Below are 23,074 nucleotides of genomic sequence, written 5' to 3'. Positions count from 1 at the left end.
TTTTGATCATGCCAGTGTTGGTAAAGCATCAGTTTTACCTACTGCTGAACAGCGCTTACACAGTGCCAAGGCTTTCTCTGTTTCACCCTCTGCCCCTCTAGGGAATGGGCTGGAGGTGGGCAAGAAGCTGGGAGGGGACACAGCCAGGACAGCTGGCCCAAACTGACCAAGGGGATAACCCATACTGTGTACCAGTGCGCTCAGCAATAAAACTAGGGGTGAGTTTTTCCAAAGGAGCCGTTGCTCAGAGACCGGCTGGGCATCGGTCTCTTTGCGGGAGCTGGCGAGTGATCGCCTTTGCATCGCTTGTGCTGGGGGCAGAGGTTGGGTTTGTGGGGTTTTCTCCTTTCTCCTTCACCTATTAAACTGTCTTTATCTCAAGCCAAGAGCTTTGTCTTTATCTCAAGCCAAGAGCTTTGTCTTTATCTCAAGCCAAGAGCTTTTCTTACTTTCCTGTCACAGGGGCAGTAAGTGAACGACCGGGTCAGCCCACCACACGCATTCTCTGTGGAAGATCCACTTGTAAAGAGAGGTTAACCACTTTCAGAACTGGGTTTAGGCACACTTAATTCTGAATCAACAAATCGATTAGAAATGAAAATGCTCCTCCCTCACTCCTCTGCTTCAGCCACGTTTTTGAGTATGAGAAAGCAAAAAACCAAAAAAAACCCAACCCAAACCAATTTTAAGCAGAAGACCTACCCTGGCTCGGGCATCAACCAGGGCCCCGTTTCTCAGGAGACAGCGAACTACTTCCACCTGCCCAGCACGTGCTGCCATGTGCAACGCAGTTTCTCCACGCTGCAGAAAAGCAAAAGCATTTCAGTGTCCTAGACTTACGCTGTGACGGGACAGGAGCTGTGATGGTGTAAAATCCACCCATGCCAACTCATGCAGAGACTCGCCTCTCTGCCAGCCGCAGATCTGCCTTCAGACCCAGTAACAGGCAGCTCCGATGGGTCTCAGTGTCGCTGGGTCTGGGGACACTTTGGTTTGCAAACTCGGTGATCCCAACAAATGTAATGTCACCCCAGAGGGTCAGAATGAAAATCCTGGCTTACAGGAAACTCTAAAGGCTCTCCTGTGTCACATATGCTCCCCAGCTTCCTATGTTACAGTGCATCAGCCTGTGTGCCGCGCAGGAGGTCAGAGCCCATTGAGCCTGTCTCTCTCAGGGGATTGCGAGGCACACGAGCACTCGTTCCCCAGATGGCCCCTTCCTGCACACTGCACAGAGCTGGCACCATCAAAGGGCCTCGCCACGGCTGCACCCAACAGAGCCACGGCACGTGGAATGTGTACAATCTGTGCTCAGCAGCGCAGCTCTGCCTGCAGGCTACAGAATGAATCTTGTTTCCAGTCTTCTGTAGCCCACAGAATTTGAAGAACACGACATTTTGGGGAGCTGACTGGAGTGATGTGGAATTTCAGCTCAGGGTAACAAAGTACAGATGCTACATCCAAAGCACTTGCTTCTTGCATAGGTTTGCAAAGGAACACTGCAGAGAGTATTCCTTGACAAGGGTGTTTCAAGCTTCATTCTGCACTGACCAGTGTTCTTCCCGTGCACTAAACCAGTCCCTGTGCCGCTCATGAAATACATTAGGTACTGGGACAGCTTCACAACCAGGAGCTCTGTGTTTATCCATTATGTTAGACAACACAGCAGGACTAATCACTTCCGTGTGTTAATTGTTCCTTCTCCTTACTGGAGAGCTGGAGCACAGCCTGTTCTAAGGCTTTTACCCCCACAACTATCGTGTGAATCGGCAGTTGCCAAAGTGAACACTCTGGCCAAGAGCTTTTTTTGCATCAGAATGGGGAATCCTGTCTTCTTGTCCAGACGCAGGAAAAGCAGCAGACTGAGCTTGCCTACTATTGCAAACTGATAATTAGATCAACCCCCCTTTTCCAGGAGTTGATTTCTCTTGTCATTTTAAAATTAATATTGTATTACCAGCTGTGATTAGTAAGTAGGCAACAAATAAAATCCCACAGCCCTAGCTGCAAATCTTAATAAAAGAATTTCATCTATATAAACTTTATTACCTGAAAAATGGGCTGTTTAAAATGGGAGTAAGGTTTACATTCCACACACTCTAAAGATCAAATTTCTGTAAAGACCCTTTTGCCCTTGAATTAGCAAAGCAATTTAGGTTTTGGAAACAGTTAGTAATTCAATGGGGGCTTCAGCTTACCAAGTAAAAGCCAAGACACCTGTGTCACATAAACTGTCCGGGAACACAATATTTTCAGTCACTTCCACAGGAATTTCTCGTTAGCTTGCCTATCATCAGTAAAGTTTCCATAGAAAGATTGCTTCTACAGAAAAAGGCATGAAAGCAGTAAGAGACTCTGTCAAGAAAAGTCCCTTCTAACAACTGAAACGAACAGCTCTGCACGCTGCATATTGTTACTAGGTTCCACCTAGGACTTTTCTGAGAAATCCTGAGAAATGAGCCCACTGTACCTGGATTACTACATTTTTTTGTCATTCTTTGTTGTCAGGAACATGTGCCTATAACATTATTTACTGGTACAAAGCTGCTTTCAAAGTGCAGGTGGTCATTAGGTTCGAAAATTGTCTATACTGCCGAATTCCAACAGTGAGGTACCTATGAAACACAGCTCAGAAAACGATCTTTCTCTTTCCATTGATACTCTTCTTGGTAACCGGGCTGTTGGTATACAAACACTGATTTCCATGGTTAAGTCAGGCTCTGCACCTTGTGTTGCCTCCCAAAGGTCACATTTTCTAGATGTAAGCGTGCTCTTTCGAAAGGCACCAGGCTCCTGGAATTTCCTCCGTAAGAGCAGTCTCAGTTTAACGTGTTACCTACTCCACCACTGTTGAATAACGCACGATGCCACAGATGGCTCATAATGTGTGCGCAATCACCATTTCCCCCTCTTCACCACAGGCTCTAGAATAATTTCTCCTAAAATGTCATAAAGTCATAATGAATCACCCAATGTGACCTTTGGTTGAGCTACATAGTAGGCCAGAGCCCTTTTTGGAGGAGGTACTGCAGAGACGATTCTAGCCAAAGCCATACTCACAATGTTAGTGACATCGGGGGAGGCTCCGTTCTGCAGCAGAAGGAGGACTATGTTCAAGTGGCCCATAAATGCAGCCACGTGTATTGGTGTGAGTCCCGACTGCGAAACAAAGCAAGAGCAGCTTTACTCCTCTGCACGGGCTTCTTCATTTAAACAAAGCATAAGTGAAAGTAATGCATGATAGGAGACAGGAAAAAGGAAGCAGGAAGGGAGAGAGAGAAGGAATGTTTCTTCAGGACATGAAACATTTTTCTACCTCTGTTATAGCCTGGATTGAAGCCCCATATTTCACCAGGAGTTCCATGACTTTGATGCGATTTTTCTTGCAGGCAATGTGCAGTGGAGTAAAACCATTCTGTGCAAAAGACAGTCATGTTAGTTAGAAACATGCAGCTACACCTTCCACACAGCTCTGTGCTGGCACACCAGGAGCAGAAGTGTTAGAGTACCAGAAGCAACTGTCCTTTGAGCACGACAGGTTATGAATTACAGGCGTCTCTCAGCAGCCTGAGGCAGAACAAAGCAGTGCCACTGCTTTCTTCTTGGGCAATGGGGACAAACGGAGCTTCCACCTCCGGAAACCACGCACAGACACGTGCGGTCTGACGCCCCAGTGTACGCCTGCGCGCACAGACGCAGGCGGTTCCAAAGGCTGCAGGTGTGTAGGTCAAAGGAAGACTTGAAAGTGCTTCCCAAGATCGCCCAACACACAGGGACAGAAGAAACGGCAGCAATCACTTTGAAATCAGTTACTGTCCTTGGAAACGTATAAAGCATCCTCCATACCTCTCTAGGAAAAGAGCAGAGTATTTCTTCTGGATGACACCCTATATTGTCATTTTAGACCTATTTGTCATTTTAGACTATTGTGCAATCTAAGCACCTACCTGTATTTGGTTTGTATTTATGCATCAATCCACAGCATACTGTACTCATAACTGTGCATGTGTGGTCATTCCATGAGGTATCTTAAATAAATCATCATTACTTCAGCTGCAGTTTCATGAAACAGTGTTCAGTCTTGAAGTATTTACGGGCCCCCCTTCTTTTATTCCTGCTCTGCTGAGTCATAAAGCATCGTAAGCAAGGGATCAGCATTCATCTGGATTAGAATTAAATCAGGCAGGGATAGGAATGAAAGAAAGGTGGGGAAGGAACATCTTAAACCAAGATTGCAAGCTGGCATTCTGCATTGCAAGATAATGGTTTCAGTGCTGCACTCACCATCAGCACCTCCTCATTTCTTTGGGAACACATAATCAGTGGTATCAGGGCCCAAATCAAAGCATGTCTGCATACTCTACACTGTAACATATGCTTTGACTGCGCGATTTTGTCAGTACTACCATCGTTAACGCAGGTTAAGTGTGTGCCTAAAGCTAAGCAAACACATCATGACCATCACAAACACACATGAATGTTTCAGTGGAAAGCACAGGAATGTTTCAGTGGAAAGCACAGGTAACGTTTTTAGATAACACTGAAAACCTGCCATGTTTTCTAATGGAAAGGACTGGTATTGCTAAACACACTCAACCAGCAGTAAACAGAACTGAGGAGTGAAACCTTAGCTCATGGGGAGGGGCATCTGACAGATTATTCTACAGTCAGCATCTGTTAAGGGAAATGTTAATTGCTAGTTCGTTTGAAGGTGCTTTAAAGCATACACCAACTGAAGAAGCGAAGAACTCACATAGTGCTTGTATCCCCAAATCATTTTGCAAACATTAACGGTTATTTTTTTTTAATCTAGCTGCAAATTAATTATTTGTAAAATGTATCCCATCACAGGATCCTGCTGAATATTATTACTACGATTAGCCTTCTCCATTTTCTAAAGAAGGAATGAAAACCATCAGATATTTCACCTCCCACACAACATCTCTCAAAATATTTCATAGGAGTTTTGCTGTTCCAGAAATTTCCATATTTTCACTTAATGTTACTGCCTCATTTGATTTAATTTTGCTACTTCTATTTAAGTGAGGAACAGTTTGATGGGGGAGAAGAGAAGGCAGAGAAACTGTATCACTAACAGAAATTATGAGCATCATTTAATATATTAAATACTATAAATACGCCAGAGGCGACAAGTCCCTAATGGAAAAGGAAACAAGAGGGGAGGGGGTTGGGGAGGGTGGGGAACAGTCTGGAGGGAAGAGAGCAGAGGAGCAGCGGCCTGAGGGTGTTTTCCTTTCACTTCAGATGTTACTCTGGGAGGGAGTGATGCAGAGGAACAGAAGGTTTATTTCTGGTCATGGAAGGAGAGAAAGAAGATGTGGGGGCTAGCATTTAACGTGTATGTGTGGGTAGCTGATGAAAGTACAGCTAAAGTTAATCAGGAGACTGGCAAGAAAAACAAGAAAGGATGAAAAGAGTGTTGAAAAAGACCAACCAAGCAAACATGATACTGAGAAAGACAAAACAAGAAAAGAGTAAAGAAAAGGAAGCAGAAGGGGTTTATGGGAATAGCAGAAAAATGAGAGGACAGTTCCAAGGAAGTGAGGGACAGGAGAAGCCTTCACAGGAAAACACGAGGTCATGCTGAAGGCAAGAAGCTGGGGAAGACATCAGAGGGGCCGGTGGTGGAAGTTTGTGCAGACACTGAATACAGTGGGCAATGACAGACTTCTTGCCATGCAGAGGTATCTCAGGGGTTCACAGGCTCTTTCTTTCCCCAGCCAAGTGCTCATAACTTCCACCCGTCTCACAGGTCATGGGGACACTTCCTACTAGAGAAATTGGAATCTCATTTGGGTTTAGCCAGATTAAGACTCCTGAAGCCTTGGTATGTTCCTGAAGCCGAATGGGTTGTTTTTCTCTCAGTTAGGTAGTAAAGGTCTGAATGAAGGAATCATACCCATCTTCCTGGTGTTTGAAAAGGAAGAGAAGTGGCACCTAACAGAGGGGAATGTCATAACTTGGTAAATGAAGAAACATCAGCTTTTATATGTATCTTTCTCCATGCCAACTAACTTACTGATTCAGCAGAAAGCTTAGAAATTATTTGCAAATCCTATCACTGAGCATGGACAATCGAACTATGAGTTCAGTAAAATACCAGTGCACTCGTTAGCATCAGCTAGAAACGGCTCTGACTTCAGGAACTCTGTAGAGCTTCCAGGCCTGATACTACAGCCACCTGCCACAGGACACAGTCCATGACTAGGTCTAATGAAACAAGACACAACCCCAGTAACCTGCAGGTGTGACAATGCCTGTTGCTACTGCAGCTATTTAAGGTTGATGGAGCCTGGTTTTCACTTAGCTTTATGTGTAAGAGCTACACATCTGCCCTGGATAGCTTTGTTACACGACACAGGTGGGACAGTTTTACCAGGGCACGAGCGTTGGGGTTTGCTCTCTTGTCCAGAAGGAGTTTGGTGACACGATAGTGGCCGCAGTGCGCGGCCACGTGGAGGGCGGTCAGGTAATCCAGCGTGACATCGTCCACGGGAGCTTTATGCTGCAGCAGGTGCTTGACACATTCCACGTGGTCCCCCTGGGCTGCCATGTGAAGTGGGGAGAGCCCGTTCTGCAGCAAAGGGAAACAGAACGGTCACTGGTGGCAGCTCTCACTCAGGTGGTGGCACCATCTGAAGGATTCCATCCCGAGCACCTCCACCACCAAAACAGAGACACACCTCAGCTACTGGAAAAAGCTACTGCCACCCCTCCCCTTCCAGCAAACTTAAAGGGACATCACAGAGTTAACTCCAACTAGGATTTAACCAAAGCTAAAGACTCAGGGTGATGTCTCAAGAAAATATATCTTGACATTAAAAGACAGTTCTAGGGATACTCACCACAACACAAAGGCATACATTGTATCTTACTTAGAGGAAAAGCCCCTACTTACCCATCATTGTATTTACTAAGGAACTTTTGTTTTTTTCAATCAAAACCCCAGATTATACTGACAAACTTGGCCCCTGAGCTTCCAGTTACTGAGACTTCCAACCACCCCCATGGCTGAACCTTCTGTTCAAAGCATGCCACTTGAAGGGCAGTGGGAGCACGAGTTTTATAGCCCAGGGTGGCTTCCATAGAACTTTTTGTAAATAGTCAAGTCCATAGAAGGTAGACAAGAGGAAAGAGAATTCTTGCTATTGATATAGGAGCAATATAGAAAAAACAATAGTTTTAATATTGACTTGTCTGTCTCCAGTCGGGAATCACCCATTCCAGTTGGAAGTTAGTAGAGAAAGTTGCATTCAAATGTGATTTAAGATTTCATTTGACAGGCAAATTAAAAAGCACTGCTTGCTTAAAGATTGACTATAATATATAAACCTGAACAGGTACCTGACTTGGTGTGGTCCGACTGACAATTTGTCACCTGAAGGAAGGAATTATTCACTTGGCACTTGCTCTGCTCAATCCTCAACTCAGTGGGAACCTCCAGATGCTGCCACAGCAATGCTGACATTTGGTCCTGACTGGCAACATCTGCCTTTGCATGCCTGGAGTGTGCACAATATACGTGGCAGGGTCTGCTCTTCTAAGCCTCTCTCTTAGTGAAGTGAGGGTATTGACACATGTGGTTCACCTAATCACCTTCTCCCACCAAAGGAATCAGTGACACCAGAAGGAATCTTTTTCCTATGGTTCCCATCTCCCTGTGGATCTCTCCTGCATGAACAGATGACCTGGACTACTATCAAGGATGCACATTTGATGTATCCGAGGTGCTTGCAATCCAGTGATAAAACATCCTAAAGACAATCAAGACAAAATCCTGGGTCTCTGATAAGGATAACTGTGAGTCAGAGTACACTAATTGCCCTTGCTTTGGAGCCATGTTTGAGGCAGTGGGGCCCAGTAAACAGTGAAATATTCTGAAACTGGTGTTTTGTCCATCCTGATCTTCCAGGGGACCTCAAGCATATCGTTGCAACACTCTAACCCACTACCTTTGCCAGTATTCTGCAATCCACGATGTGAAGTGCTGCTCAGGGGAGTATGAGATTATGCAGGTGTCTCTCTGATCTGTTTGAGCCATGGGACAGCATTTGTGTGAAATGCATTCATCTGAGATGGACCCTTTTCAGAAATCACTAAGAACATGCTGAAATTATTTTCCAAGTCTGAAATAGTCCATGGAAACTACCAGGAGAAGCTGCAAGTCCCAGGTCCTAGTCAGCTTCTACAAAGGATCGGAAAATAATACTCCATGAATCACCTCTCAGGAGTGCCTGACCCAGCCTTCCCATCTCTGTGCCCTAAAGTCCTGGGAAGCAACAGAAGTGAAGTGCCTGCAGTAGTGCTGTACAGCACGTGTTTACTCTGATTATAGAGAGGGGCAAAGGCATGTACACTGCTTCAAATATATGGAAAGAAGAGGCACTAATTATGTAAGGAAACCTTATTCTAGATCATTCTACCCGTTAATACAGTTCCTTTGGGAGAACAGAAATTCTCCTATCTTCTTCCTTGTCCTTTCGCTGGCATTGAAAACTCCGTGGAAAGTTACCCAGAGCCATTAACATCCTCTCCTGAGACACACACCTTGGTCCGGGCGAGCAGTGGGGCACCTCGTTCCAGGAGCAGCTCCACAACTTGGTCATGTCCACTTCTTGCAGCACAGTGGAGAGGGGTGAGTCCGTCCTTCAAGTGAAAGAAGGCAAAACCAAATGAGCACGATCCCAGCTAGCACTCTGTGGAACACCCTTGGGAACACAGCCCCACAAACCTGTGAAAAGTTCTTCTTTTTTTTTTTTCACTCCTATCTGAAGCTGGATCCACAAGAAGTGTCATCCCCATCCTTCCTCACACCAGTAAAGGACACTCTAAGGTCACAATTTCAGAGAGGAAGTCCACTGTGGGTTGAAATCTCTTATCAAAGAGGATAACATGAGCACGCATTTCCCCCTCCCCTCCTTCTACTCTGCATGGTTTTGAGATTGCATTGCCTCTCCCCAGGTAACGTGCGCTGCGCCAAGGATACTCCATAAATCAACCCCTCTCCTTCGGACTGCTTTTGATGCAGGGATGAAACAAGAAATACTTAGGCTAGCAAATTTTCTCTAGAATTTATGTGGTGGTTTTTTTTTTTTAAGGGGCAGCAGGAGAAAGAAGTATTTAAAACAGAGAAACAAACAGAACAAATCCTTTCATACCCGAGACTGAGAGGTGAATAAAGAGCTAACAATTCTTTGCTAGAACTGCTGTGAGACCACTAACTTTTTCCTGTTGCAGACCACCGCCCTAGACCAAAAGACTCAGGTTTATTTGGTATTTCTTTCCAGTTGCTGGCCCTTTGTGCTCAATATTTTTAATCAGTGTGGGAGGTTGACTTTCACTATCTGAATAGAGGCTGTGATGTTATTATATTTAATAAAACAGCAAAAGAAATGTAGAATTGTGTGAACCCTTGGGGAAAAGGAAACAAAACAATGCAAAACCACCCAAGAACCAGGACGAATCCCCAGAGGGAGGAAAAAGAAGAAAAATACAAGCTAAGAAACTCATCAGCTTCACAAGAAAGTCTAGCTAAAACAAAAAAAGGAGCTAGACTGTTAAAAAGTATGATTTCTCCTCTGCTCTGATCTGTAATTCCCTAGTAGAGATAAAAATTTTCTACCTATCCTATTCCATCCTGTCATAGCTTTTATACATACATCCTCATTTACTATCTGTGCCTGTTCCAGCAGGTAAATGAAGCCTTCCCATACACCCCTCCTCTCTTCCCTCTGGGGAAAACAGGAGGCATCTTTAAAAATTCTGGTATATTCAATACTTAAATTCTTTTTTGCTTATAGATTTTCTTCAAATATGAAGGAAATCATGAAGAGGAGCTGTTGTTGAGGAAGTACTAGTACATAATATGATAAGAACATACTAACAGTAGCCAACATCAAGAGGACTACTGGTGTACCAAATTATTCCTCTTCTGCACCATCATCTAGTTGCAACGAGCTTCAGTGATACAAAATCTACAGCAGGGGTTTGCCTACGTACTTATTTAAGCATAACACACTGCTAATTAGTGCACCATGTAAACTGAAGAACGCATGCTGATTAAAGCACATCATCTGACAAGTGCATAGCACCGGGTCGAAGAGACACAGACTTGGGAGCACCAGTAACGAATATCCCATCAACACAAGAGCCGCCATGCCAGGAGACAAGAAATTCAGCATTTCTGCATTATAAGAAGTCCAGTATTTATCTCCTCATCCCAAATCATACACAATGGGGAGTTCCGTGTTTTCACCTTCTGAGTGACACCCCACAGCTGGTGTTCTGCTTATCCAGATGTGTCAACCCTCCTAGCTCACGCTGTGTAATGTGACCAACAGCTGGGTCACTTAGAAATGACACCACAATCCTCCCTGTTAAGCGTGGAAGCCATGAAATCCCACCCCTCCCAATTCCCTCTTCAATGGCTCCCAAAATAGAAGGTCAGCTTTTGCTTTTTCTTGAAAATTAATCACTGGTCATTTTTTAACTTGAAAAATCAATTCTGAATTCTGTGGGTGACTCCTAACTGCAGGATGAGGAAGAGAAACCATTGGGTCATCTCACAGTGATTAAAATGCTTTACTTCAGCTTGCCAGAGAGGCTGAGATAAAAAGAAGCTGTGCTTACGAGAGTGTCTTAATGGGAAATGATACGGCCAGCATCTTAACAGCAAGGCAGTGCTCATTCCAACAAAGACTGACGATAACAGACCAACATCAAAGGGCAAATTATCCAAGAATTCTTAGCTGCAGCTGCATATTCCTCTTTTTGTAAGGGTATTTTGGGCAGTAGACAGGCAAAATTGTCCAATTTTTTTTGACAAAAAAGGCCTTTTCATTTGTTCATTTTGCATTACTCCTAAACCTCCTCTCTAAAAATGAACAAGGCAAGTCTACGTTCTCAGAGTCCTGGCATAATTAAACATGCTCTAAAGAACTCCTCTGGGTCTGCCACTCAAAGTACCAATTTTAAAAACACAGAAAAAAAACCCAACATGCATTTACTTGAGAAATATTAAATAATTCTCAGTAACAGCACCATCTATATACCTCACTAAAATAGCCTGCCCAACATCCCCTCCGGCTCCCTTACAAGTACTGTACGAATCCATTTAATTTATTATAGCAAATATCTGCATTCTGTTGAGGTATTTCTGGCCTGACATTGCTTTAGAAATGGCAAGAACTGTTGATGAATTATTAGTGCTCTGTGCACGTGTGAAGACTGGGAGAAAATGTCACAGCAGTGTTGCTGCAACCCCCCCAAGCATCTCTGTAGACACAGCAGTGCCAGGCAGGGCTGGAATCCTTCTCCAGCGGCGTTCCAGCAGGAAACCCACTGCTGCTGTGCCTATGCAGGAGGAGATATTATACATCTCAACAAATTCCCAGAGCGAGTGTTAAGGGGTGTCTGAAGCACATTCACTGCAGAAACACCCAACCCAACCCCAAAAATCCTGACTTCCAGTCCCCCACAGATTCCTCCTTTCTCTTCTCCCACTGGTATTGTAGCTCTCTGTGATCCACCTTCCGCTTCTCAGCTCCAGCTGAGCCTCCTTTCTTTTCCATGGCCCTTCTCCAACCCAAATGGCGTACCAGACTTTCTCCCCTCCATTATCACGTCTACTCCCCTCTCCAGCTCCAGCTGCCACCCTCTGGGCACACAATGTGTTTACTTCCCCACCCAATAAGCTTTCCATGCCAAGATACGATGCTCTGTTCCATTCCAGGATTTTTTTTTGGAACTATTTTATGAACTGTAAATATTCTGGACAAAACCTGCAAAAGGAGTCTAAGGAAAAGTCCCAGAGAAAGAAAAATTTCATTTCCATGTTGGCAGGATTCAATAGAAAGGACACAAAATGTGTGAGGCTGAGACAGGTGAATGTCTTCCTCCTCCTCTTCTAAGGGCATTGTCCCACAAAAATGGAATTCTAATAAGGTGACAAAGGCCTGTGAACAACACTGTACTTTAAAAAGCAGACAAAACCTAAGCAAGCCTGGCATTCCCCTTCATTTCTTCCCTCTACAATCTGCATAGATGATAAAAAGAGATGCTACAAAAACTGCATTCCTAAAGAATACTGCTAACTGCCTTGAACAGCCTGGAACTTTTCCATATCCCAAATATCCTCACTGTTACTATTCCATCATGTCAGAATATATATATTTTAATAGAAAAAATATACATATTTGCCATGCTGAAATTGCCCTGCTTTTAAGTGCTTAAAATACTTCTCCCTGTAATAATCCTCACTATGTTTCTGGGAGGCTGTAAATACTTCCCTTCTCTCAAAGTGCACATTGATCATTGCCCTGTTACCACATGACACGGATTTATCCCAAACTCAACTTCCCACCACTTTTTAGAGCAGGAGTTTCTGCACACTGCTTCCTAGCCACAGCCTGCACATTGCTTCCGAAACTCAGCTCCACTCTTGTTCTACCACAGGAAGTTGGATGGGTTGGAAGTAGCTCAATTTTCTTTTAAACAAACGAATGTCCTAAGTTACTCCAGGAAACTTGTAGAGAATGTACGTTTGAGTAAGAGTTTAAATAGGGAAAAAAATTACCATAAGAATTTTTACCTGGCAATTATTTAGCAAGCAGAACTCCAGATGAGGCTTGCATTTAAATATGAATAGTACAAACATCAATATAACAGACAGTACTAATAAAAGTATCCTATTAGTATCATCAGGAGTGGAGTTGACACTTTTGCTTTAGATAGAATATGTTGTACTGTATACAAACCAAATTCTACATTTTAAAAACTTCCAGTAGTTAGTCAAGAAAAGCAGCAAAACTTGCCAAATGTATTTGAGTAAAACATGATTTTAAAGTATATAACTAGCAAGCAGATTTACTTGGAATTCTGCATCTGTAGTGGGAAACACCGTAAAATTTCAGCAAAGGCATTATGAAATGTATGGAAAATAAAAATAGGTAATTCCTGCAGGAAGAAAGGCTTTGCTCTGACATGCCACACTGACGGCGAATCAGCAGGACACATTCTTCATCTACCCCCTTTGAAGAACGTAGATTCTAATGTTTTTGGGGGTTTTTTACACAATACAGAGGGCTCCTAATGGATCATTCCATCGGGACATTTTCAAACCTGAAAAGATTTCACAGACTAACTCTGCAAAATCAAAGAACCCGGCCTCAATTGAAATCTGTTGAAATAAGGTTTTGCATCTTAATTTCTGCATCATCGTGTGTCATGTCACAGAGCAAGTTCAAAACAAACTGGAGGAAAGCAATGAGTACTTTTAAAACTGAAGCCCTTAATTTGCTACTGTATGGAGACCAGGAGTAAAAGCTCGAGCTATCCAGCAATAAAACGCTTTCCAGTGAACCTGATCTACTTGAAGAATGCAGGTGCTCCTCAGGATCAGTGACAAGGTGGGTATGTAAGGGCGTTAGTACCGAAGCAGCGGGGGGTTGCAGTCTGTCCTTGACGGCCCAAAACACATGTAGGCACGGCATGCAACACACAACCTACCTCTGCAGTGCCCTACAAGCTCACAGCCACGGCAAAACACACAAGGCATGTGGACAGGGCAAAGGGGAAAGAAACAGACACTGAAATGATGATATAAGCAGCTGGCAGGAAGACAAAGATCCAGCCACGGAGATACCAACAGCAAAACCAAAGCTCTGGAATCTTCCCCACTGTGAAGGACACGCAGCTGGGCCACCACCATGTACCTCTGAGCGGGGAGAAGGCAGAAGGTGAAAGCCAGATAAAGCTGCTTTATGGTGCCTTCACAGGTATTGCCACTGATACCTTTGTGCTCACTTTTTCTGACCTAATGTTGCAGCTGACAAAGGGCAGGAAGTCAAGACAATGAGACGACTGTTAAATTAGCATCTTCCACCTATGCTGGGCAAAGGCCTGCTCTTCAGGCTTCCCTCACAACTGAGCATCAGTCTTTGCAGGCGAGCGTCTTAAAAACCCAAGCCGTCCTTTACAGTCGTCTGTGCCAACTCGTCTAACACAAGTCTCTAAATACCGAACGGGAAGCAAGTGAATCCAGTGCTTATGAATACGCGGGATATCCTGGCTGCAGTGTATCATTAGCACGGCTCTTTACTGTGAGATTTTAGGCACTTATTGTGGAAAATTTGATCAGGGATGATTTACTGCACCCCTTCATGAGAGACAGCACTTTCCATCAGCAGTAGGGTTTTTTAAAGAAAAAGTTTAATAAATAATCAGAAATCAAAATTGCAATCACATATGCACAATAATCATGACTGCCTTCCTCGTTCATGAAGCAATGAATGGCTGACGTAATTTATATCAAAGCAACAGTTTGACACAACCATGAGGGTAGTTGGCTGCAATATCCTCTCCCTTTCTCACCCTTTCTATCTTATTAAACAAAACCTCTCATGTCCAGCCTTATACTCTGTCTTTTAAAACGCCCTCTGCTACTTGCAGATAGAATTTTGCAGATCAGTACGTAAAACCCAGCAACTTTCAAGAAAAAATACTGTGCGGTTCAGTTCTCATCCATGACCAGATTGTCCTAGGTGACTCCAAAATCCCACTTGAAATAATGAGCCCTGCCCATAGAAATTGATTGTGTTTTATTTTGTCCTGTGTGGCTACAAGATCACTGGTAAATAAACAGCACAGTACTTGTGTGGCATTTCAACAGGGCAATGGGGAGGAGGAAGCCAGAGTCACCTAATTCTCATTAGGCTGCTGGGTGGCTGCTGGCATATAATAAACCTGTTATTCCCAGGAATTGCTAAAAGTGACAATAAAAAGTGACTGCCAGCCCACTACAACAGTTTTCATAAGGCATACTCTGAGCAGCACAGATATTTCAGAGTCCGAGGCCTAAAAGGCTTAACCAAGTCCAGACCCTCCACTTCCCATTGCTGTGCAGCTTTTTCTTGTATAATGTAGGGAGAATATACAGAACAGTAAAGGAAATAGTATTTCTGCCTCCTATTATCACCAATACTTTTGTCTGACAGCACAGAAAACAGTCTACGCAAAATAAGTAGCAATCTGAAAACTAAAGGTAAGATCCCAAATTAAAAAAAAAAACTCACACTAAAATCTACAAAAATACTTATTTTTAACTTATTTTTGAAGTTACAATGTAAACTCAGTCCAAGAGAACGCTTGTGAGGTGGCAATGCTTCATGGTTTTGGAGCTGTGTTCAGCTGAACTTCTAACAGCCTCATCTACTGTCTCACGTTAAAACAAACACACAACTGCTGAAGCTGAGTTCCTAGCAGTGAATCTTGGGGTTCCAAGGCTTTGACTTAAAAAAAAACTCCAACAAACAAAAATGAAACGAAAAAACCCAAAACCAAAAGCCAAAGCAAAACTAAAAACAAGCAAGCAAATATCCCAATCCATTCCCAAGAAGGGACAACATCATATTCAGGGAATAGAAAGACTCACCCTGGTTTTGGCATCGATCTGCCCTCCGCGATCCAACAAGAGCTTCACCATGTTTGTGTTTCCCCTTTTGGAAGCCACATGCAGTGGGGTGATTCCATTCTACACCATGGAAAGAACAAACAATGAGCATGATGGATTTGAAGGTGTACAATGGTGGTGAACTTGTGTCCGGATCACAAAAATGAGACCATCGTGTTGTAGAAAATAAACAAAGATGTACTGAGCATCAGAGCTAGGCACACACCACACAAGCTAGAGTTAGTAATCCCTTCCTAAGCAAGAATCTGTATTCATTGTGGGGGTTTGTTGGTTGTTTTTTTTTTTTTTTTTTAAATAAACGAAGCAGCACATCTGCCAAAGCAGCAAACATCACAGTTCCAGAGTCAGACAAAGAAACAGACACACATCAGAGTCCCAATGAGCCAGTAGTCACAGCACACTGATGCGTTTCAATCACTGCAACATACACAGGGTACACAAATGTGTGACTCCTACACAAAGGAACCTGCTTAGTGTCTAACGCCAGAGGCATAAAGGAGTAGGTCCTGCTTAGGGTGAAAGTCCTTGCAAAGGGCTTTGGGAGAGGGAGAGAGGTAATATTAGTCCCTCTTCCAGGCTGGTGACAGGAGGAAGTCAGTATGAAAGGCAAATGCCTACACTAATTCAAAGGGTGTCTGGCAAAATCCAACTGCAATCGTGTGATACGGTGGCTGTGCTGAGGCACAGATTTCCAGAGGCTGTCACGGCACCGGATGTTGTTCTTCAAACTATGTCATGTACAACAGCAAAGAGACTACATGATGTGGCTCTGCAGTTGTTTACCATCAAGGAGTAGTCATGGCTAATCGGTGCTTCTATTGCTCCATTCCTCTAATGGCTATACAACCTTTACATGTGAAAACATCAAATCAAAGTAGCACTGTAAATACTGAACACTGAAAAAGCCAAAGTATCCTATAGATATGTATTTCTCGAGTATGTTTAACTGACAGAAAAGCTGAAGTGAGTTGACACATTATGAAAATATCAGCTTTGGGGAGCTAGTCACTTCAGCTGGGAATACTGGTCACCACTCAGCTGCCATGGACTCTGGTGCACTGCATGGAGACAACCTTTAGGGATTACTGCCAAAAAAAGGACATTTTTGAACCCAACAGAATTTCAGCATTACTCTGCTCTCCGCTTACTCCTGACCAGGAATTACACAAAGAAACAATCCCACTTTTGTAGGCCAGTACAACTAAGAAGAGAGAGAAACTGCTCCGTACCCTTGCTGTGAAGTCCACTGCGGCTCCTCGGTTGAGCAGAAGCGTTGCCACGTTGACATTTCCGTAGTGCGCGGCTATATGCAAAGGTGTAAAGCCACTCTACAAAGGGAAACAGCCCTTATTAGAGATATCATTTTATACAAGATAATCAAATTAACTAGAACTTGATTTTAAAAGCTGCTGGCAAACAAATGCATTGTGTCCATCTTATCCAGCTCGCCTATAACACTGCGTGGCCTTTCAGGCAGAGAGGCCAGTTTTCATGGGAGAGGTTATCAGAAGTGCTTTACTCTTTCATCCCCCAGCTCAAGTCTTTGGAATCAGTGGCCAAGAAGAGTAGCTTTCATCATATAAAGTATTAATCTATTAGTCATTCTTAAAGAAAATAAAGGAAGTTTCCTTATTTCCATTTGGAAGCAACATGGCTCTTTTGGGTTGCATCTCTTTACCAGTTTTGGATAAATGGCCACAAAAGTTGTTGGACTCTGATTTTACTGATCTTAGAATCAGAAGTATTGACTACATGTTTCCTTCCTTCTTGTTTAAAAAAAGCAGTAGAAAAAATTCTATGTAACCCAAGAATTTGGTATACACGCAGAACTACTTAGCAGCACAGTATAACAATCGTAATTATTTACATTTATACACAGATCAAATCTCAAAGGATCAAAAGAAACTTTGCCATCTACACACCAGAAAAAACACAATTTATTTATTGCCTCTTGAACACTAGAAGGTGAAACATGCTATGAGACCTTGAATTGCTTGACAGCAACATGGGAAAGATTAATTTTTCAGAAACTAGGACATGGAGCGAGCTTTTAGTCTTATAAATAAATCAAGTAGAAAGGACCTTGGTTTTGAGGTTTCCCTGACGAGCTTCACACTGATTTGTCAGATCTTACTGTTAGTTAGAGAGAGAGAGATACTCTTTTGGCTTCTAGACTATACCAATTTTCAAGTAGGTTTCATTTCTTACAGTGTACAAATCATCATGGTAAATACTCATGGAATGAAGAATTGCAGGCAGATGTTGCCTTCTGAAATCAACTTTATTCCCAAGAGACACAGCGATCAGCCCACTGTTTTACCCTAATTCCATTTACTCCCTTGCCAGCCCGCAGGCGACCCTGACTTCTTGCAGCAATAAACTGCCAGAGAAACATCTGCTGAGGGCTCGAGGCATAAGATGGGCATACGAAGACCACACTGCGTTAAGCCACGGGCTGTGTGCACAGTGCATTCTCAACCAGCTTCTCACGGACACACATTTGCCCGGTGACAAACGCCAGGTACTGAGAAGTAACGTCAGGGCTGATGAAGGGGAAGTGAAGACCCTGCCCGTGGGCAGACGCCAGGAGAGGAGCTGTCACCTCTCGACTCACATCGCCCGCTCCCTTGTGGCAAGTTGCTCGTGTGCACACACGCCAAGCGCGAGCCGCTGTCACGCAGGCATGCATATTCCATATTCACACCTTCCTTGCACAAAGAAGGCCCGCCATTTCAAAGCAGACATTCGAAGAATGACCAAGCTCTTGGAGGTAATTCTTTGCTCCTAAATGTGACAGTAACCTTTAGGGGAGAAATCACAGTTCTAGCCAATCAGATCCACGCTTTTTAATGCCAGGGCTTAGAGAGTCCCTATTTCCAGAATCCATACGTTTATTGTTATCTGCTGCAGGTAAATTCTGACTGCGTGCTATCCCTTAAGGGCTTTTCTAAACTTTATCGAAAAGATCCTAATAAGAATGGTAAAAAAAAAGCAGATGCTCTGAACACATTTTTACTTTGGGGGCTTTGATTATATTTGCTATTGTCAAAGAAGGAAAATGAATGTTACCGTTATTCTGGCTAAGCCAGACACCTTAATTCAGTTATGCCAAGCAAATGCTTTCTCATAATTAATGAAACTTAGCTAGAAAAGCATTGTTAGCTCTTTTAGCTCCATTACCCGCTTCAGACTTCTCTGAAATTATGTGGATTCTCAAAATTTTACTTTGACAGTGACACAAACAAAAAGAATTTCTAAGACAAAGGATGAACAAAAATAGGTTTGCCGAGTCACAAATTTCTATGCATCAAAAAAGAGAGTCATGTTTTCACTTCTACTGCTAAATAATAAAGAAATATTGCCACAGAGTAGAGAAAATATAAGTAACAGAAAGAGTAATTAAAAATTTTGGATCTCGGTACCTCAGTCGTCCTATTCACCATCATCTGATGCAGCATGGTTTGGGAAAAAGAGGAACAGGATTAAAGACTGGCCGCAAAACGCAGAGCTACGTTGCTTTTTGGAATGAGTTATGCTGTTAATCATGGGAAAAGCCATTCAAGCATGCATTAACTTTAAATACAACCTATGTTCCCAGGGGCAATAAACCAGTATCCTATCTAACAGGGAAACAGCAATTCTGCTTCCATTCCAGTGTCTTCAGGTTTACAAACAATGAGTGAAAGCTGGTTACCAACAAAATAGGAGGTGTAACTTAAAAGCAGAAAAATGAGTAGTCTGTAATTACTGCGTAGCTAAACACTGCAAAAATAGATATTTTACTGGTGATACTGGTCAAGCAACTTGCCTTTCCCCACAGAAGAGATTACCTTTAACCGTTCAGACCGGGAAGCACAGTGTGTTGCCCACTGGCTCTCAGCCGCCTGACTACCCTGTTACCTCTGTGGCAGCACGGCGTTACCTTGGACTGCACGTCGGCGTTGTGGTCATTCTGCAGCAAGAGCGCCGCTGACTTGGTGTCGTCCTTCCTGGCGGCGATGTGCAGAGCCGGTAAGCGCACCTTCCCCTTGGTGTCATTCTCCAGGAGGATGGCCACCGCCTGGTTGTGCCCCTGCTGCAACGCGACAGCCAGAGGAGTGAAGCCATCCTAGTAGAGAAGAAACCGAGACAGCGTCAGGAAGCTGAAGGACGCACAGCCTCAGTGACTCAGCGACAGTACTGTTTGCATGTAGAAATAATCACATTACCAGCTGTTTTCTACCTCTGCACCACCATCCCCAGTGAAACGGCAGCAGAGGCCCAACACTTTAACCCAGGTATGATTTTGAACATGTCAGGAGCACACTTTCCACACTTCTTTACAGGTCTTTTCATAAGGCAAGTACAAGCAAAGGATCATTCTCAGTATCTCTCTTAATTACTTCTCATCCTAAAACAGGACACAAAGCGTATCTTTAGCAGCATTTCGGTAGGGATTAGTGATCACTAAGCAAAGTAGGCATGAAAAATATACAGGGAACCTGTTTCTGAATATCTCACATCTCTGTGAGAAACATTTACTTTGGATCATTTGCTGCTGTTGCCCATCCGAAGTCATGCATGGACTATGGTCCAAGAAAGTCAGATCACGTTTAGGAATTTACTCGAATCTGAAGCAGGAAAACATTAGGTTATGTGCACTTTCGGGCAAAACAGAGTCAGAAAAATCTCTCTGCTTTTCAGATTGGTTTTAGCTTTGTTTGAAAATGATTTTCAAATGTCCTTCTCCCTGACAAATGGCCTGGATTGTCAGTGCTTTGAAATGCATCCCATGCTCACAAGTTGCCTGCTCCCATCCCTTTTATTCTGGCTATAAAACTGAATCTAGCTACAGTCTCCTGTGCTGTAACCACAGGCCAGGCCGGTGGGCAGCTGAACCATGAGGAACAGAGCAGCCCTCCAACTGAGCCTGCAACCAGAAGCATGGTGAAAAACAGTGAGAGGAAAGGGAATAAAGTAAGATCTTTTATGTCTAAGTCAGGAGGACCAACTGAAGAGTTGTGTATAGCCACAAAGCAAGAAAACTGATTTAGTTTCATTGTCGAAGGTATAGGAAAAAGATGGAATTGATTTGGAATAGGAATATGGAAATATAATCAAAAATAAAGGACAAGTTAGAAAGGAATGATAGCTAACATATGCTGAAAGAAACATCTGAAGAATTGCCAAAGCAATTTTTCCCCTTAGTAATCTAATAACGCTCACTCCCTGTTGCGTAGAACTGTGGGTAGATGCATTGGAACAGCGATACTACTACAGTTTCTTTCTGCAATAGAGATGAAATTCTGTACAGTGAATTAAAAAAGGGTGAACAGCTGACGAAACAGCTGAACTGTAAAATAATTCTGAGATTGGGGCTATGTTAGGTGTTGAAATGGCTTAATGCATTTGTCTTTTGCCTCTGGGAACACGAGTACAAATCCCGGATTAGAGGCCCTGTGAAACTGAGCTCATCCTTACTCTCATTTTGTGTATGTACCTATATAAGCGTAAGAGGAAACAAAGTCTATCCAACGGCAGCGCAAGTTTCAAAGCTTCAAAGACAAGACTATTTGATGTGCACCACTTTGTCTTCCATCCTTCTCTGAAAGGGTGCAACTCTTTCTGCATGCCCTCTCCTCTTGCCTCTGGAAAGCGTGGCTGACTGCTGCTCGGAGAAAGCATTTTGTATCCCCACCACCCCACAAAAGGAAAAGCCAATCTCTGGTAGCAAACAGAAGGTCCTTTTCCATGCATTTCAGTGGCATCCTTGGTCCAGGCTGCCATCCCACCTTGCTTCATGTATCACTGCTTCCCACTGTTGACAGGACTATCGCTGGGCATGTGAGAAAGCAGACAGTGGTTCCTCCAGTAACACTGGGATCACTCAAACCATCACCTCAGCAGGATCTGAACCTCAACCTTACCTAGTTCAGCAATATGGGTGTAGGACAGCCTTTACTTGCCAAGCTGCAAAAGTAAGAACCGACTTTTCTGACGGCAGACTCAGGTTTAGGGGCATTTGACTCTTTTCCTCCCCTCTGACCCTTTTTTTTTGAATAAATCAGACTACACCATGAGTTCCAGTGGTACCTGGATGTTCAAGCAGAGCGCCACATTACTTACAACGATCTCAGCCTCATGGCCCCTGTAAAACAGTGAATTCCTTTCCAGTGCATGGCCAATAAATGTTACTGGGAGAAAGGCTGCAAGCAGGTGCCTGTGGGCTGCAGCCAGGGTGGGCTCCTGGAGAGCCACAGCTCCTTCACGAGGAGTGTGTTTCTGCCACGTTGCCTGGCAATCACACAGGATTTCATATTTCAGAGAGCTGACATGTAACGCAATCGCCACACATGCAGGCCAGGAGAGGATTATTTTAGGAGCTGTCATCGAACGGTACAGTACCCATTGAAAGAAGGGGCAGTGAAGCAGCTGTTAACACTGGCTGTTCAGTTTCAAAAGGAAAGCAAACAGAAATGCACCATCGTTGCAAATTCATTTGTTCATCAATCCAGAAGGGGTAAGTTTCTGTACAGACTCAGGAAAAGTAATAAACAGGAGGAAAAGCTCTGACAGGAGAGGAGCTTGCTGATTACTGCATCACAAGGCACATTCATCGAACAAAGACAACACACTGCAGCACAGAGCCTGTCCACTCATTCCCTTGGCTGGCAACAAAAGAACATTTGGCAGAAAGGGAGCAAGGAGAGAAGAGAGAATGGGCGTGGTCCTCATGACATCAGAGTTTTCCCCATGGCCCTCAAATCCTCTCGTCTACAGCAGAACTAAGTTCTTATGATTCAGTTCCTCTTGAGATGTCACCTCATCTCTCTGACTCCGGTGTCTGCTCTGCTTGCACAGAAATTGCTGCAGGTTTGCAGCACTGCATTTCAGTCCAGAACCTTGCAATTAATACCATCCTTCTGCACGTCTATACCCAGAAACAAAGCATCCAAAGAGAAAACTGCTGACCTCACTGAACCCTGTTACCTCTTTGATTTCCAATTTACACTAACCACAGACAGTACTCAATATTCATACCTTACACAGAGTGGCAGAACCTTAGAATCAGGCCTTAGAATCAGAATAACTTAGCTGGTCAAGAACGTCCAGCTGCCACTGCTCCTCTCTTCCGGGAACAGGAGGCTGCAGCCTGTGATCTCCTGAGACTCTTTTCTGCCAGAGCAGTTTTGTGAACCCAGAGCCACTGTGACCCTACTCCACTCATCACTTCCATGCATGCACTTGCCCGCTTCTCACTCCTCTCCACGCAGAAAATATTCTGACCCAAAATCTCAAGACCCAATATAAAAGGAAGTTTGCCAACAACTGTTGATGCCAATTGGTTTTTTACACTGCTGTACACTATATACAGACACCCTTCTGGACACACTCCTCGTAGTTCGAGTTACAGTATTCACAGTTTGTCCCACACACCTTCCAGCTGGCTGTGTAAGAAGCTGAAGTAACCTCCAAACCACCTTTCCCAGAAGACCCCTTTTGCAGACAGCCAAGAGATACATGCAATAATATTCTATTCCCTGTTTTTTTCCCAGATCTCACAGGGCAAATCGAAAAGCAGCACAAAGAGCCCTGCTGCTCAGG

At 43.7% G+C, this 23,074-nt stretch overlaps 1 protein-coding gene across 1 annotated transcript in view; it reads right to left on the bottom strand.

Annotated features, from left to right (window-relative positions):
• The window catches only part of ANK2 (ankyrin 2), a gene marked incomplete at its 5' end in the record, with an annotated part of 222,690 nt that overhangs the window by 88,745 nt on the left and 110,871 nt on the right, over positions 1-23,074 (bottom strand). Inside the window, 9 exons of the mRNA XM_084263021.1 lie at positions 703-801; positions 3,061-3,159; positions 3,317-3,415; positions 6,398-6,595; positions 8,569-8,667; positions 15,452-15,550; positions 16,720-16,818; positions 18,913-18,936; positions 19,413-19,598. Of these exons, the coding sequence (XP_084119147.1) occupies positions 703-801; positions 3,061-3,159; positions 3,317-3,415; positions 6,398-6,595; positions 8,569-8,667; positions 15,452-15,550; positions 16,720-16,818; positions 18,913-18,936; positions 19,413-19,598 (1,002 nt within the window). The remainder of the gene's footprint in view (positions 1-702; positions 802-3,060; positions 3,160-3,316; positions 3,416-6,397; positions 6,596-8,568; positions 8,668-15,451; positions 15,551-16,719; positions 16,819-18,912; positions 18,937-19,412; positions 19,599-23,074) is intronic.

The sequence above is a fragment of the Gallinula chloropus genome (assembly GCF_964237585.1).
Source record: "Gallinula chloropus genome assembly, chromosome: 4".
NCBI lineage: Eukaryota > Metazoa > Chordata > Aves > Gruiformes > Rallidae > Gallinula > Gallinula chloropus.
This window is presented reverse-complemented; position numbering and strand designations above follow the sequence as displayed.